Raw genomic sequence first — 15400 nt, 5'->3', positions numbered from 1 at the left:
TTGACATTACATTAAAAAATACTGAGCACCAATGGCAGACTAGAAAAGCTCCATATCCAGTCAGTAAATTATGTAAAAGGTATTCAAAATACTGTTCATTTTCAACAGTGCTTAAATAGAGAGACTAACATACTATGTTAAGTGATCTTGAGCCAGGTCATGCAGACTCTGAAGAGCATTTGGAAAACTCTTTGAGCAGGGGAAGCTGATCTTTCCTGCACTAGAACTGACATTAGATCAGGATTTTAAAAAAAGGAAAGTTAAGTCGAATCTTTGAAATTACTAAAATTTCTATACTTTACATTCATAATTGATGCTAAATTCCCAAACCCTTCTCTCTCACACTCAGATCTTTCTATCAGTCATAGCAAAAATGTGCCATAACCCTGAAGTCTGTCTGTAAGACTAAAATATGTAATGTTAGAAGTTATAGCTATGTTTACTCTACCTGTATTTATATCTATGTACAACATAAAGCCGAGGAGTTTAGATTTTTAACAAGTGTTCTTCATGCCATTACTGCTGAAGCATAATGAAATACCACTAATTAAACTGTGCTACTAAATGTATCTACAAAGTTCAAGCCAGTATATTGTGTAGGAATAAAACAGACATAAGAAATATTACTCTTTCTTTTTTATGTAACAGTTTACCACTGTTTAGCAATGTTATACTCATTGATGTATACTAAAGACATACAAGTATGACTCATGACATTTTTTTCTTTGCTCAAAAAGTATCAGTTTGTGATCTGAATATTAATTTTAGGGTTTCTTTTCTTCTCAAAACAGAAGCCAAAAAACACAGTATTTTTTTCTCCAGACACACATTTCTTTTTAACAATAAGATTTAGCAAAGGTAAAAAGTCCTGGTTATTAAACAGAAGATTAAAGTAGCCTTGCTGAGCTGGATTATGTATTTGGTAAACTGTGACCATCTTCAGTAAGTTAAACACTCTAATTCAAATATTAGAGATAAGATAAAAAACCTTCAATCTTGAAAATTTCTGTGGAAGGGAAGGTTTCATGGATTGTGGAGGTAATTTTTCATATAGAAAATTCTTAAATTCATTCACAGGTTCAATAAGTATCACCTTAAATTCCACTGTCACTTAGCCACTAGATGCTTTTCTGAGATTAGTTAAAAGGCTTTACCTCAAATGCTTGAAAGGTTAATCCTACATTGTAGTTTTCTGACACTGTTATTTTCCACACACACTCCTTCATTGGTCTGTAGTCATCAGGATAATTGGGAGACTGGATCTGGCCTTCATTTTTGTGGATTTCACCTCCACAAACAGCTGATAAAAGCATAACATTTGCACTGTCAATAATGACATTTTCTGTAATTTCCCCATGCCCAAACTGACATTATATGCTCCCATTTTTAAAACTAATAATAAGACCATTCTGGAAAGTAGTTAAATCTACCAAGGATAAATTATTGAAAACATAACTGATTTTAACCATTATATGTATTTCAGTTAGCAAATGTAATTTAGCATTTCTAGTAGCTCTTGACAAGTTTAGAGTGTTGAGTTAGATTTTGTAATCATGGATATTCTGAATCTATACATTTTACAGAATATATTTAAAAGGTCAAAATAATTAATTTTTTGTTCACCCTTGAAATATACTTAATAAACATCATTAACATTTACTAACCTTTAGAGAGACAAATGAAAGCAAAATGTCATCTTTTATAATGATCTATGCATTTTAACCTACAGTTTATCACTTCAAGCTTGCACTCAGTTTGAAGAAACAGCTAATATAAATAAAAAATATTTTCATGAAAATACAGGCTTATTTTAAACAGGTGAATGTTGACTTGCTAATATATCCACAGTATGTGACTGCCTCTACTAACTATTCCCACAGTATATGGAAAATATAAGACAGATTTTTCTTAAGGATAAACAGAAAGTACACTCAGGAATCTTTGCAAAACGCTAGGAACAAGAAGATGCATATTTAGTTAACTAAAGACTGGTAAAAAAAAAGTTTATGATTATTATCAGTGGTTTCCCTGAAAAGGAGCTCAGCTGAAATGCGATCACAGCAGGAGTTTCAAAATGCCGTGTCAAGTGAGTTGGCACCTACTGTCTCTTAGTGATAAAATACTAATTCATATGTTAGTTTTGGCGGGGGATGATTAATATTCAAAAGTATCTGGTTATAATTTTACTTCCATAATCAATTCCTTTTTAATGCTCTAAGAGGCTTACCTTCATAAACTGCTGCAAAACCCTTCCCAACCCAGTTGCTGCTGCTGCGGAACTCGATCCACATCCTGCTGTCGGTGGATATGAGGACGTCTGGCAGTTTGTCACCACAAAACCTGCCTAAAAACATGCAACCAGTAACTGCATTTTCTGCCGCCTCTGAAGCCAAATGCTGCAAACATTTATACAAGTGTTTGACATTATAAGCAGAAGTAGCAGAACAGACTCAGTGGAACTATTCATATGCTTATGGTTAAGCACTTGTGTTTCTTCAGATCAGGACCTAATACACTAAGATTTTATTACAAAACTTTCAGAACTTTTTATTGCAGTCAGGCTCACAAGTCTAAGCATAAAACCTTAGGGGAGTTAATGAAAAAAATGATTGTTAAAATTTTTGTCTATACATACAAACACATGCATTTTGGAAGGGGAAAGTGAGTACTAATCTTAAGAATAGAAAGCAATATCGGTCACAGTAATACAGCTCATTGTGCCTAAGGACCAAAGAGATTTAAAAACTAACATCTAAATGGCCTATTCTACATTATCCTCTTAAATTCTGCCTAGGTAGGTAAAATTTCTGTTTTTCTAGGTGACAGGGAACAGGAGAAAAGGATAATTACTGTCTGGTCTTAATGGTTTCTTCTTTATTGTCTGTCCAAGGCCAAGAAAACAGACAGTCCTGTTAGACAGCTGTCCTCTGCATCTGGGCACTAGTATTACAGAAGGTGAAATCTCCCCACCAACCTTCTGAATTAAAATAGGATGACTGCAGCTTTTACATATCAGTTGCAACTCAATTCATTATTGCTTTGCATATCTCTTCTCTACAATAGTAGGGAAGGAAACACAAAGAACAAATAGCAGCAATCTACTCATAATCTTAAAGATACAGGCACAGATATCCTAAGTACAACTCTACAGCAGGTGCATGTGTTCATCACATGATCTATGGATTTCCCATCACATGCTGTACAGATTTGTCTGCAAACTTCCCTATTTCTCTGAACAAAACCATGGCAGCTTCATATTTCAATATCCATATGCAAAGCAAAAACTCGCACATTCTGTAATTTGCATCTTTCCACACATGCAGCTGAAAAATGGCTAGCTGCAGTGAAAGGAAGGCTTGAGGCTTGAAGTCAAATAAATTAGTTCTATTATGGCATTTAGAAGTTTTTTCTCCATCCCCAGTTTAGATACATTCTATACACCTAAAACCCAAGACGTTTGTTTTGGGTTCAACAGCAAGTCCACTGAGAGCCCAGTGAGTGTGGCACAGTGGACAGTGCAGCATTTAACAGTTGCATACCAAGCAGAGAGGATTTTCTCCAGTAGCCATCTCTTACTTCAATATAGTCATACCAACAGAGGCTGCTCTTGTAAAGGTCCATGGTGGTAAAGTTTAAAACGATCTGCAATCAGATGAGAAGGCCTAAATAAATCAAGTGTGGTTAATAAGGGAAAAACAATCACAACAACGTTCTGCAGAACTGAAGCCAGAGTAGTGACCTGTAATGGGATTCCAACTAGTTAGACATTTAATTTACCTGTCCTCAACTATTGTTTTGAGTAAGTAAATGTTTCTTGGGATCATGAAATGTTTATTTTATTTAATATTATATATTTGAGCAGATTCAAGACAAATTACTCACATTTAATTGCTCACAGGGAGTTTTTCCCTGAAGAATAAAAATTTGAGAACATTAATAAGGTAAAATATTTTGCTAATATAATTTTAAGTACGTTACTTGATAATTCTACTGCCAATCCCTCTTCCATTACATTCTGACTATAATCAGCTGCCAATAAAAAAAATTAAAATAATTGGTTTATTTTGGTTTTGACAACCTTCTACTACAGTTTTGACAAGATATTTTACTTGCAGGCACATAAAGGTTAATGGTGGACAGTAATCCTGAAAGTAAGATCCCTAATAAGAAATGGTATACAGTCCTTACTGATTCTTTATGAAGCTTAATAATAAAGCTTTTTATACAGAAATCTGAGTTCTGCACATTTATGGAACTTTTGAACTTGGACTCCAAGTTTTACTGAGAGCATCTGTAAACAGGCATATTTTCAACACTTATGACAAGGACTACCCTTATATTAAATTACATAATTCCTGTTTTAGAAATACTTATCCTAAACGGCTATAAACTTACACTTTTAACACAGGAATAGGATTTGTCCTGATCACACCTTGACACAATAGCTACAGTTTAAATCCTGACTAACTGGGATAGTCTTAACATCATGTCCTGCAATTACAGGGATAAATCCAAACAGATTAAAAGTCACATAGATTTTGTATTATAAAATAATTTCCAATTAATACCTTTTTATTGTATTTAGGTGTATTTGGAAAAATAATTGATCTTCTTCAGAATAGGTTCCTCAGTATTCATAAACAAATATTTCAGACTAACTGAAATTCTTCTCTATTCACATTTGAGCATAGAATTAGTATTATTTTAGCTTTGATCCTAGGAACTCACAATTGAAACCTGCCCTTATAAAACAAACACGAATTGCTGCACAGTAGCAAATACCTCACACTGCAAAAATACATCTCCATGGCAGCCTATGAAGCAGCTGCGAGAGTCAGTTGAAAGGAGAGGAATTTACCTTTAGTCCAGCTGCAAGGGAAAAATTATAACACCATAACTGGAACAATGAACCCAGTCAGTCAGTCAAGATGGTTTAATTCCATCTCAAACTTATTCTAGGTTTTCTGCACTCTTTCATGGATATCTAAGCCATGGGACATTTGGCCTTCACTATTCAAGCAGTCCTTCAGTAAGATGTACTGAAGAAATAAATGCACAAATATTACCAGAATTCCAAAGCTACCTACTTACCATGAGAAATATGAAGATCTGACTAAAAGTACAAAAAATTCATATGCTTTACTCTGCTTCAGTCTCTTATTACATTTCTAAGTGCTATTTGAATCTACTTCAGAGGATGGCAGAGAGATCATTCTCTCATTCTCACAGCAATTCTCCGTCCTCGGCAGAATTTTTCTCCCTCAACTTCTCGTTCAGATAAAGAAGCCACACCAACTACAAAGCTTTTGCTCTCCTCAAATCATCCACTTTGCAGTTCAGATTCCTTCTAAAAGCCTACCTTTTTTTCCCAAAACATAAGTAGATATCTCTGTTAGTATCCAGCCATACTGCTTGAGAAGCCTGCTGCCCTCATCAGTCATGTCCTTTTCCACCAATGCCGACTTCACCCCATCTGTGCAGGCAGAGGGGATCACAAGGGGGAACGCTTTTTCTTTGCCCAGATGAGATGCAGACTGCTGCTTAAGCTAACCCAGCTGGCTCTGTTGGAAGCAAGCTACAGAAGCCACAACCTATACCTCCTTCATTGCTTCAGCTCTTTAGAGCCTGGAGGTCGCTCCCCAGTCTAGCCACAAGTTTTCCTTTTTCCATGATACAGCAGAAACATCAGATTCTCTGTTCTTTGTTTGGAAAGTCACCTTTTTCCAAACCTTTGTTGCCAGGATAGAGTTGGCAAATGGATGGTTTCACTTAGGTGTGATTATGTCAATGTCTCAAAGTGCTGCAATCTAAATGGAAACAGTTAAAGTTTAATGAGCTTCCTCAATAGCCCCCGCTTCTGAGACTGCATGAAATAACCTTCACAGCCTTTTCTCACTTTGACATGCCAAGGTATTTGATGATGCAGCAATTTCTTAACACTGACCAGAATTCATTAGGTGTACATAGGCAGAACCCCCAAACTGTCACGGCATGATTTCTGGTCATGAACCAAGCAAGTTTAAATATATTTAAGATTCTGATCTGCTATTCTGCAAAGTATTAAATAGACCTACAGACAAGGCAGAGCTTGGTCAAGGGGAAAGGATGACTGAGAGGCTTCGCAGGAAAAACAATCAATGGGTATTTGTCAGCACAATTAAAGAATTATTGACTACGCAGCAGATTCAATTGTGCTCCTGCAGCTTCTGAGAGAATGTACCATACTTCCTACTGCCTGAGATAAGAAAGCACAAAATATACAACAAATAACAGTAGTAAAAACCCCAGGTTTCTGCAGGTGGCATTTTTTTTCCCATATCAATCGAGGATTTTTCTGTCCCATTTTATCTTTCACGTAAAACATTAAGGAAAATTGAAAAGTAGTATAACCTATTCAAAAAGACAGATTCAAATAAAACACTGTCACAGCTGCAACTCTCCCTATGCCAATAAAATTTCTACACACCAGAAGGCAGGATTTGCCCTAGCTGAGGGCATACATCATTAATAACACCGTCCTCCCTCTGAGACTTTTCTATGTATAGATATACTGAGTACATCTGTTTGCCATGTAGTCTTCAGCCTCCAAAGTAAGAGGTGAATGGACTGCCTTGTTTTACTAATAGGAACACATGAATTTCAGGTTGGTCTGGCAATTTATGATGCCTTGTGAATGAAAGGAATTCTGCAGCTAGTGCATGCCACTGCAGTCCCAGCCTTCATTAAATTTCTGGGCATCAAAGATCCGAAGAGTCCTTACTTGCAGAAAGAAGCATGGATAGAAGTCCTCCAAACGATGCTCATACAATAGGATGCTAAATCTCAATAAATAAATGGAAAATATCTAGGCAATGCCTTAGCAGTTTATTTTTAGGTGACTAAAGTGCTCAGTGACCGTTCAGAACGTGACATGCTGCACTCTAACCTCCGCACAATATTCCTGAGATTTAACTGGGGCAAAGCAGCAAAGGAACAGAAATTTGAATATATTTTAATTTTCACTATATGAATGTTTTCTCACCATTCACTGATAAAAATTGGGATCAAGTATAACACGTGTCCAAGGTACCATGTACTAGCACAGATTTAGACATCATAGCTGTAAGTAGGGCTCATTATCTCAAGACAGCAAGACAACCAGTATCCTATGGGAATAGCATGGGCAAAACAGACTTTTTGACACTAGCACAAATATCATTTACTCTGTTCTTGCTGAACTATATGGAAACTAGAGAGCTGGAGGTCATGAAACTGCCCTACAGTCATGACTTGTCATGTAAAATTTCAACTAAAAAATTCTCATTAGTCTTTTCCCCATTTGAGGCAGCAGGTAAAATGGGAAAAAAATCCCAGTCCTCTCACATTGCTGATTTCAAGACAGGGGCTCTCCCCCACTAGGCTTTTGCACAGTATAATACAGCTTCAGTGGTGGTTACAAACTTAAACTTTTTTTTATTATTATATTACAAATGTATTACAATTACACTGGTGTCCATAGATAGGTTTACACGAAGTTGGAGTATGCTGTGAATACTTAAATATGAACATTACGTCATACATTAGTGTTTCTTTCAAAAGCAAATAATTGTAGATGAATGCTGATTTTTATTTTTTTTTAATTGAGGGGTGGAAAAAAAACCTAAGCCATATTTGTTGTTATCACAGCAATATCTAAAACTCAGCACAAATATTGGGGGCATAAATTACTATCTAGACTAATTTTCATCCTTTACACAAACCTTCTTTTATTCATCTCTTTTCGCTTTTTTCCCTGACAACCTGCTGTGCCACCCTTCTCCTTCCAGCAGAGAGTGTTTAGTTTTCCTCCTGTCTCTGGCTCTTGCCCAGAGGAGGGCAAACACTGTCCAAATGACTTTGCTTTCATTCCTCACAGTAGCAAACGTCCTTACAGCTTCTCAGGATCTATTATAACATCAAGAGTATATATTCTTGGTGTCTACCAGGACCCTGACTTAAAAGAAACATGGAACAGTGTAATAAAATCAGGAGAAAATAATGTCCAATACATACAAGGTGGGAGACCACTGAGAAAAAGAACTGAAATATATGGGAGAAATGCTGAGTCTTCCTCTTTGGACTTGCCAGTACTGAGTCCCATGTTTGGTTCTACATTTCAGTCTTTAGATTCTATATTTTAGCCTTTAATATTTGACTGCTTAGTATCAGCCACTGCTTCATGTAAGGAAATTAACACCCTTTTTCCGGCATATTTTGTCTCAGCTGAAGCTTTTCATCACTCCCTCTATCCTTATTTGTTTTGAAGCAGCATGATATTTGAGCCAATAATTTAAAATAAGATTTAGCTAGCTAGCACATTTTGGAAGTGTACAAAAGAATGATAGGTTTTGCTTTCATAAGATAGCACACATCTCTCTCCAAACTGCTCTCACCAAGCCCACTTTTTCCCCATTCTTTTTCCCATAAAACTGATCTGCAGAAAGTAAAACTATATGCACTAGAACCAGCACCAGGGAATACATACAATGTCACTTTCGTTACTCATATTATTACAGTTTCATTCTGGAAACATCTTATTTAACACACTAAGAATTTCCTTAGTTCCAGCCTAGCTATCAGCCCCATACAGGCCAGTCAGCTTGCCAGAGGCCATGCTGGAAAATGGACCATCCAGGAGCCTGAATGACTTCTAACATTTTCATACTGAACCATAAATTGAACTGGGTGACCATTTTAAAGGGAGTTCATGGTGCAAACGTAGAGCAGGCTGAAATCACACATTCCTTTCACAAGGACGAATAGATGATGCCACAGATCAAAGTCAAGTCAGTAGTACATTGCCCATGGTCCCATTTTTTTATGACATACCCTTATTTTTAATAAATATGCATCCTTTAAACTTCAACAAAAAACTAAATAACCCCAACATTGTACTTGGAAAATAGTATCTGTGTCTCACTAAAGAAACATTAAAATACCTTCTCTCCTGGGGTCACAGAGATTCTCCATATGCAGTGTGTGTAGGAAGGATAACCATTTGGAAATCCAGGAGAAGAAAAGTTGCCTGTAGATTCCTGCAGTGTTTCTCCACAGGCTGAAAGAAACAAATTACAGTAAAAATATAAAATTTAATGTGCCCACCAGAAAAAAATGCATCTTTCCAATATCTACTTGGAATACATTTAACTCACTGCAGATGCAGAATGGAAAACAAACTAGTTAGTTTACAATTTACTCAAAGGCATGATTTTAACCCAGTCTGACATTCATTCCATTTCATGCAGGATGTTTTAATTCCATGAACTATTTCACTTGCGTGTTGTCTGCTGACATAACCAAAATTATGGCAGTCTTAAAAATATCATTGCTGTCAATCAACTGCAACATTATACATAGAACTCTTTTGGTAATAAAAAAACAGTTAGACATCCTTTTAAAACTAAAACAAATGCTAGCACAACATTACTTGCACCACACTGAAATTCTGTCAGTGGTTTCATTTAATTTAGTACTTTACCCACATGAGAGACAGATCTGACCTAAACACACTCATTTGTGTTGGTATAGAAAATTAAATCCTATTTTCAACAAAGCCTCTTGCAAGAGTGATTTGTAGAGATATGAGTAATAAAAGCAAAGCAAATGTAAAGTCTTAAAATACCAAAGGCTTTTATATTCTTTATTATTGAAGCTTTTAGCACCCATCTCTCACCTGTCAATCATGCTGCTAGATGCTGCTGGACTGGTTAATAAATCATCATACCAAAATATAACACTGGAAGCTCCTGCCACTCTCCACTATTAAAACTGATTTTGGTAGGGTGTTACACCTTGATCAGTCATCTTTTTTGACCTTAATCAAATTGTTTCACCCACTGATTTTGCAGCTGTGACACAAGATATGAATTTGAGATTATCCCATGACCAACAGTGTAATCAGATCTGCAGTGCTTTCAAATTACAGGGCTACCATTGCCAGAAGGTGAATAACTGTGTCATCAAAATATCAATGAATTATAAATGATCTGGAAAATCTTTAAATAAAAGAGGACAAAGGAAAGGATTGTTTAGGACAAAGACAGACAACACAGCTGTAAAGGCTGTCTTGTTAAAATGCATCTAAGATGTGGTCTGACAACTACACTGTAATATCAGGCATAAATTACATTCAAGGCACTAAATATGCTCTCTGATACTCAAATGGTTATTGTGATGAGGAGAGAAAGAAAAGATTGGCATGGTCCTCAAGAGGTCTAATGGCTACAGCCATCATCACTATGTCCTTTAGGAATAAAACAGGAAAAAAAAATTATTTTCCTCCCTTCATTTAAAAAGCGCAGTATTATCTTTAAAAAATTGCAGGCAGCCACAGCAAATGACATTTCTGCACAAAGCCTTTTCAGTGAAAAGGCTATATCTGTCATTAACCACAATTTATTTTCACTGCAACCACGAACACAAACTTGACTAAGTTGCAGAGTCCTGTGCTGGGTTCCCCCAGAGCTGGTGAGCTGTGCTGCAGCTTACAGTGCATAGGTACAGCCTTTAAGAACAAGCCAGCAGTGAAACTGCTGTCTCACTAAGGAGTACAAGACAGAGGAGCCCAAAGATTTGACAACCATGAGAATCCAAGTATTCCTCTCGTCCGTTTTAGAGCCCTCTCTTATTCTTCCCCCCATGCATGACTTCATTAGGACTATGCTGGAACATTCCATGCTCCATATACGGAAGATGTGTATAGACTTAGAACAATGGCTTTTAAGTTGCAAAAGGAGCCATGGAGCATCTTACTTTTTTTTCCCCAGGACTTACAGAATAAAGATATTTAATATAAAAATTTATCTTATATCCACATTAAATTCCTGGGAGATCTCTATAAAATCAAAATTATTTTCAGAGAGACCTCTGAATTTAACAGAAGTGTAAGAGAAACATGTAACTAGATAACTTCTGCTAAGAATTAGGACAATCAGAATTTATAAAATGCACTTGGGTTTATGTGTTATGCCATATTTATCTTTTAATTTTAAATTCTTGATTACTCAAGGGAACCATAACAAGAACATTTTATACCAATCAATAGCTGAATTAATTTTCCATGGGATTTCAGTTCCAGGCTGGTTTCCAAAGCTGCTGTAGACAGGGTGATATTTGGGAATTTCTTGTTGAAAAGCACATTTCTCTGCAATGGGACACAGTTAAAATTCTACCACTAGAGAATGTAAATGTTTTCTTTGTATTTGGACTGTAGCAACTGCAGTATCCATGACTAGGTTTATAAAACAGAATATTATAAAATTTTTTACTGTTTAATTGTCCACTAGTAACAAAATCCACTTTGGGAGAGAAATGTGTAAGGAAAATGAGTGGTAAGGGCCACTTATTTAAATTTCATTTCATACTTAGTATATTTCCTGTCAGAAGATGTCAATTACAACTTCAATCTTATACAGCTCTACTTTATAAAGTATTTGTACATTTTTATTCCTTTGTTATTCATTAACATTTGCCAAGATTTTTTTCTGATGCTTTTCCACCCCTTTCACATGTCGTGCTTTATATCAATTACACTAGGGTAGACCACTTGCAGAAATGCCACTTTAGCTTTCTCCACACACATACTCTAACCATAAAAGCCACTCCTCTGTTTTATGGCTTGAGAAGGTCAGACATCCAATAAGACTTTCTGTGGTTAGGAAAGAAAAACTATTTTTTGCTTCTCCTTGCAAAGATTATCCATGGGTGTAGGCAGCAGGTAGATTATATGCTTACACAAAGCAATTCCCCCCAGTGTACTCTGCAGCAACGTTTAATTACACAGCCAGTGTGTAACACCTCTCTGGGCTGGCCTGCACACACGGAAAAGTCCCATCAAGGATTACAGTAAAATCTGCAAATGATGAAGCCCAGGTCCTCCAGGACAGTTAGGGAACAGAGCCTCATTCCTTTTCACATAGCACTAGCAAATACATACTGTCATTTATGGCTAATTTGAGTTTACCCTTTTTCTTTAAAGTCTTTAACACTTAGACACAAGTCTGTACAACAATGCATATATGGCATATAAAGCTGCCACAAAATCCTAAAAATATCTACTGCTGATTATGTATTTGTTAAATCAAAACCTTAAATCTGTTTACTACAACTCAGGGTCTTACTATTGACTTGATTCCCCTTTATAGTTATAGGGAAACTGTTTTAATCTTAAAACGTTAATCCACCTTATGCAGTGAACAGAGGTTTGACTGTTGAAGGTGAACATTCTTTTCTAATCTAATAGAGATGGCAGCAACATAAGTCTGAGGAGCAGTAAGAACAGCACAAAAAAGAGACAGGCTTCAGCCTACAACTGCTCTTTTCTACACAGACTGTCACAGGCTCAGGCAATTTGTAAATTTGCTGAACTTCATCCATCTACCTTCTCTTCTTCTAAAGAGACTTCTCCCACCTCTCTGAGACTCCTTTCCTATCCATTATTCAGTCCCGTTCTACACACACATTTTTTGTTCTCTCTTCTGGCATACAAGTATGTTGCTCCACCATTTTCTTTTCTCATTTTCCCGCTCCTATAAAACTATATATGAACATTAAATCAACTAAAATTTCTATGTAAAACTATAAAGGCAGAGTTGTGTTGAAATTTTAGCAGTTACACCAGAAGAAAATGCATTCCATCACTCCATTAGAGTGTCTGAAAACCACTATAATACATCCAGCCTTGAAGTTCAAGTTTTATTCCCAAATACCAAGACACTCAAAATTCAAAATATTGGCAGAGAAAGGACTTCAACTTCGTTGCCTTCTTTCCCCTTATAATTCCATCCTGTAACAATATAAGTCGGTTTTAAAATGTTACACATCTCTATCAGCAATTACATTTTCCTTTTACAAAAATCCTAAGGAAAAGTTAAAAACAAACCAAAATTGCTACATTATAGAGAACTGGCACTTACCCTGCTGCTGAAAGGCAGGTTATCAAATGTCACTCCTTGGCTTCACTAATCTCAAAACTGTTTTTGGTCATTAAGCCCCTTCCTGAATAATGACTCTGAATATCCTGACTAGCGGAAACACCCTGGGAGGCTCAGCTGCCTCCCTGCTGTGAGGATCACCTGTAGTCTCTAGCAATCCTGAGCTCAACTTCATGTTCATGGACCCCAGAAAATGACTGGGACCAGCAACTGTTTGCAGAAATAATCAGAACTACAAACAAACATGCACAATACCATAAAATCTTTTATCATAGAAGTGTGGGTCTCTGGAAAATACTGATTAAGTTATTGCTTTCTGTATTCTCATTATATTACATTCAAGGCAGCGCATATGAACACATGAAACAATGCAGGTATTATTAAGGATTGAAATATTCACTGCAGTTTTATCGTAAAAAACTGCTGTTTTATCATAAACAGTTATCATGATTAATCTCTTCAGTCTGAAATAGGAAATAAAACATACCTCCAAAACCAACACAGTGTCAGGGATTTTTTTGCTATATACTACAATGATCACATTCTTTACATAAAACCAAAAGCTTTATGTCTGTCTGAATTTTCAGTTTCAGTATTTGCTGGAAAATTTATGAGAACAAAAGTACTGTGCAACTTTCAGAGATTTGCTTTCTTTATTGCATGCTTCAGCTTGGGTTGTGTTATTTAGCTATGCAGCTTATATAAAAAATATTACTTGAAAAAATAGCATTTAAAATAGTATGCTATTTAACATTTGGAAAAAAACCTTCTGCCTTTTTCTCTCTCTTAAAATGCACTTTTTTTTACGGCATGGATCATCTAAGTAAGGTTGGAAAGCTGTCTTTTATCCCAAAGTTTGCCAAAGCTCAGTGCCAGAAAAGGAGCATGATCCTTCAACCACTATTCATTTTATTATCCATCTGTGTCCACCAGTGCTGCAAAAAATATCTTACCTTCCAAGTGCACACTGCTACTGAACAATCACAGTGGTTTTACAAGACTGTGAAACTAACTTCCAAGCAGACTTCAACGACTTTGAATGAAATCATAACTCTCAGTACATGTCTTCACGGCATATATGCAAAGGATGTTTTCTCTGAACAACTCTTGGAATGTTAGCTCAAAAAGAACATTGTATCTTTTCCAGTTGACTGAAAGTGCATATTAGAGTATTATATTCACACTAAAAGCCTAGCTTATAATTACTTTTTTCTTTTCTTAAGTAAACATGATTGTACCTACTTTAACAGTGGTTTTACTTTTATAGACTATTTTTCCTCCAAAATTTGTCTTTTGCCAAAATATAGATGTATCCTGTTTATGAAATTGTTGCTCTCTGTATACTTTCAGTAGAAATAATGCTGCCAAGAGTGTCATTATTAAAGTACTTTCTGTACCAAAAGGAAAGAGCAAAAATTGCTCCCAAAGGAACAGTTGTTTAAGGAAAGGTGTTAAAGTGGTTTCTCCTCTGGCAGGCCCAGAAGCTCTGTGCATGCTCTCAGTACATACAAGGCTATGATTCAGCATACTTACAGCACAAAAGAAAAATGTATTTCAGCTGAAAAATGCTCATCAAAATGCACACCCTAATCCCCAGATCTTCAGTAGATCCCATTGCTCCTGGTGCAAATTAGAAGCATCTCCACTGTTTTAACCCTGATCCCTTTCTTTAGTCCTTCTGTATTGATCAGGTGGTTAAAAGTAGCAAGATATCTAAGTTAAAACAGTTACTGAGATTTCATTAACTCCCTTGAGGAGCAGTAAGGCTGTAGGCTTATGTGGCACAGAGCTGGGATGTGTAACCTCCCACAAGGACCTTGCTGGTAAATTCTGACTGAGAGATGGAACTTCTGAATTTCTTTGATTCACACCAAAGGTTAACAGTGGTATCAGCCATAACTAGAGCAAGGAAGTGGAAACCTTTTCCTTTGAGATTTCCAGCATTTTGGCAGCATTTAGTGAAGAGGCACAGAGTTGACTCTGGGTTACTCCAGGCTTGCCACTGATGTCTCCAAGACAGATTGCAACTCTACTACACTATTTTGAAATAAAAAATTAATATGCATTCAAAATATAGGATGCTAGAATTAGGCAGAAGACATTAAATAGTAAAGGTACGTGTTAAAACTGTAGAAATTTTGTAATAAAATCTAACCATTTAATCCATAAATGAGTTTACAATTTAGTTGCCCTGGCTTGATATTTGTCAAATTAAAAAAAAATAGAATGAGTCCAGAGCTGAGTACAATAATTCATTTTGCTCCTTCTGCATTCAACTTGAATTCAAATAAGGGACTGCAGCCAGTATGCAAACCAGAAGTGATATTAGGCATTTTTTTTTCCTAGTTGTTGAACAGCAAATGAAAGCAGATCAAAATGTCAGTGTTTCATATAGTTTATCTGTCCTTAGGTGCTTTGCATTCCAGCGACCTTGTCTATAAGATATTTTA

The 15400-nt window shown here is 36.2% G+C and overlaps 1 protein-coding gene across 2 annotated transcripts in view; it reads right to left on the bottom strand.

Annotated features, from left to right (window-relative positions):
- The window catches only part of TLL1 (tolloid like 1), a 123942-nt gene that overhangs the window by 33327 nt on the left and 75215 nt on the right, over positions 1 to 15400 (bottom strand). For both annotated transcript variants that reach the window (XM_085058636.1, XM_085058637.1), the window contains 4 exons: positions 8958 to 9073; positions 3540 to 3642; positions 2228 to 2344; positions 1155 to 1300 (listed from right to left, as the gene is read on the bottom strand). In XM_085058636.1, the coding sequence (XP_084914762.1) occupies positions 1155 to 1300; positions 2228 to 2344; positions 3540 to 3642; positions 8958 to 9073 (482 nt within the window). The remainder of the gene's footprint in view (positions 1 to 1154; positions 1301 to 2227; positions 2345 to 3539; positions 3643 to 8957; positions 9074 to 15400) is intronic.

Source organism: Lichenostomus cassidix, chromosome 4 (genome assembly GCF_008360975.1).
Source record: "Lichenostomus cassidix isolate B80296 chromosome 4, HeHo_3.0, whole genome shotgun sequence".
In the NCBI taxonomy this organism is placed as follows: Eukaryota; Metazoa; Chordata; class Aves; order Passeriformes; family Meliphagidae; genus Lichenostomus; species Lichenostomus cassidix.
This window is presented reverse-complemented; position numbering and strand designations above follow the sequence as displayed.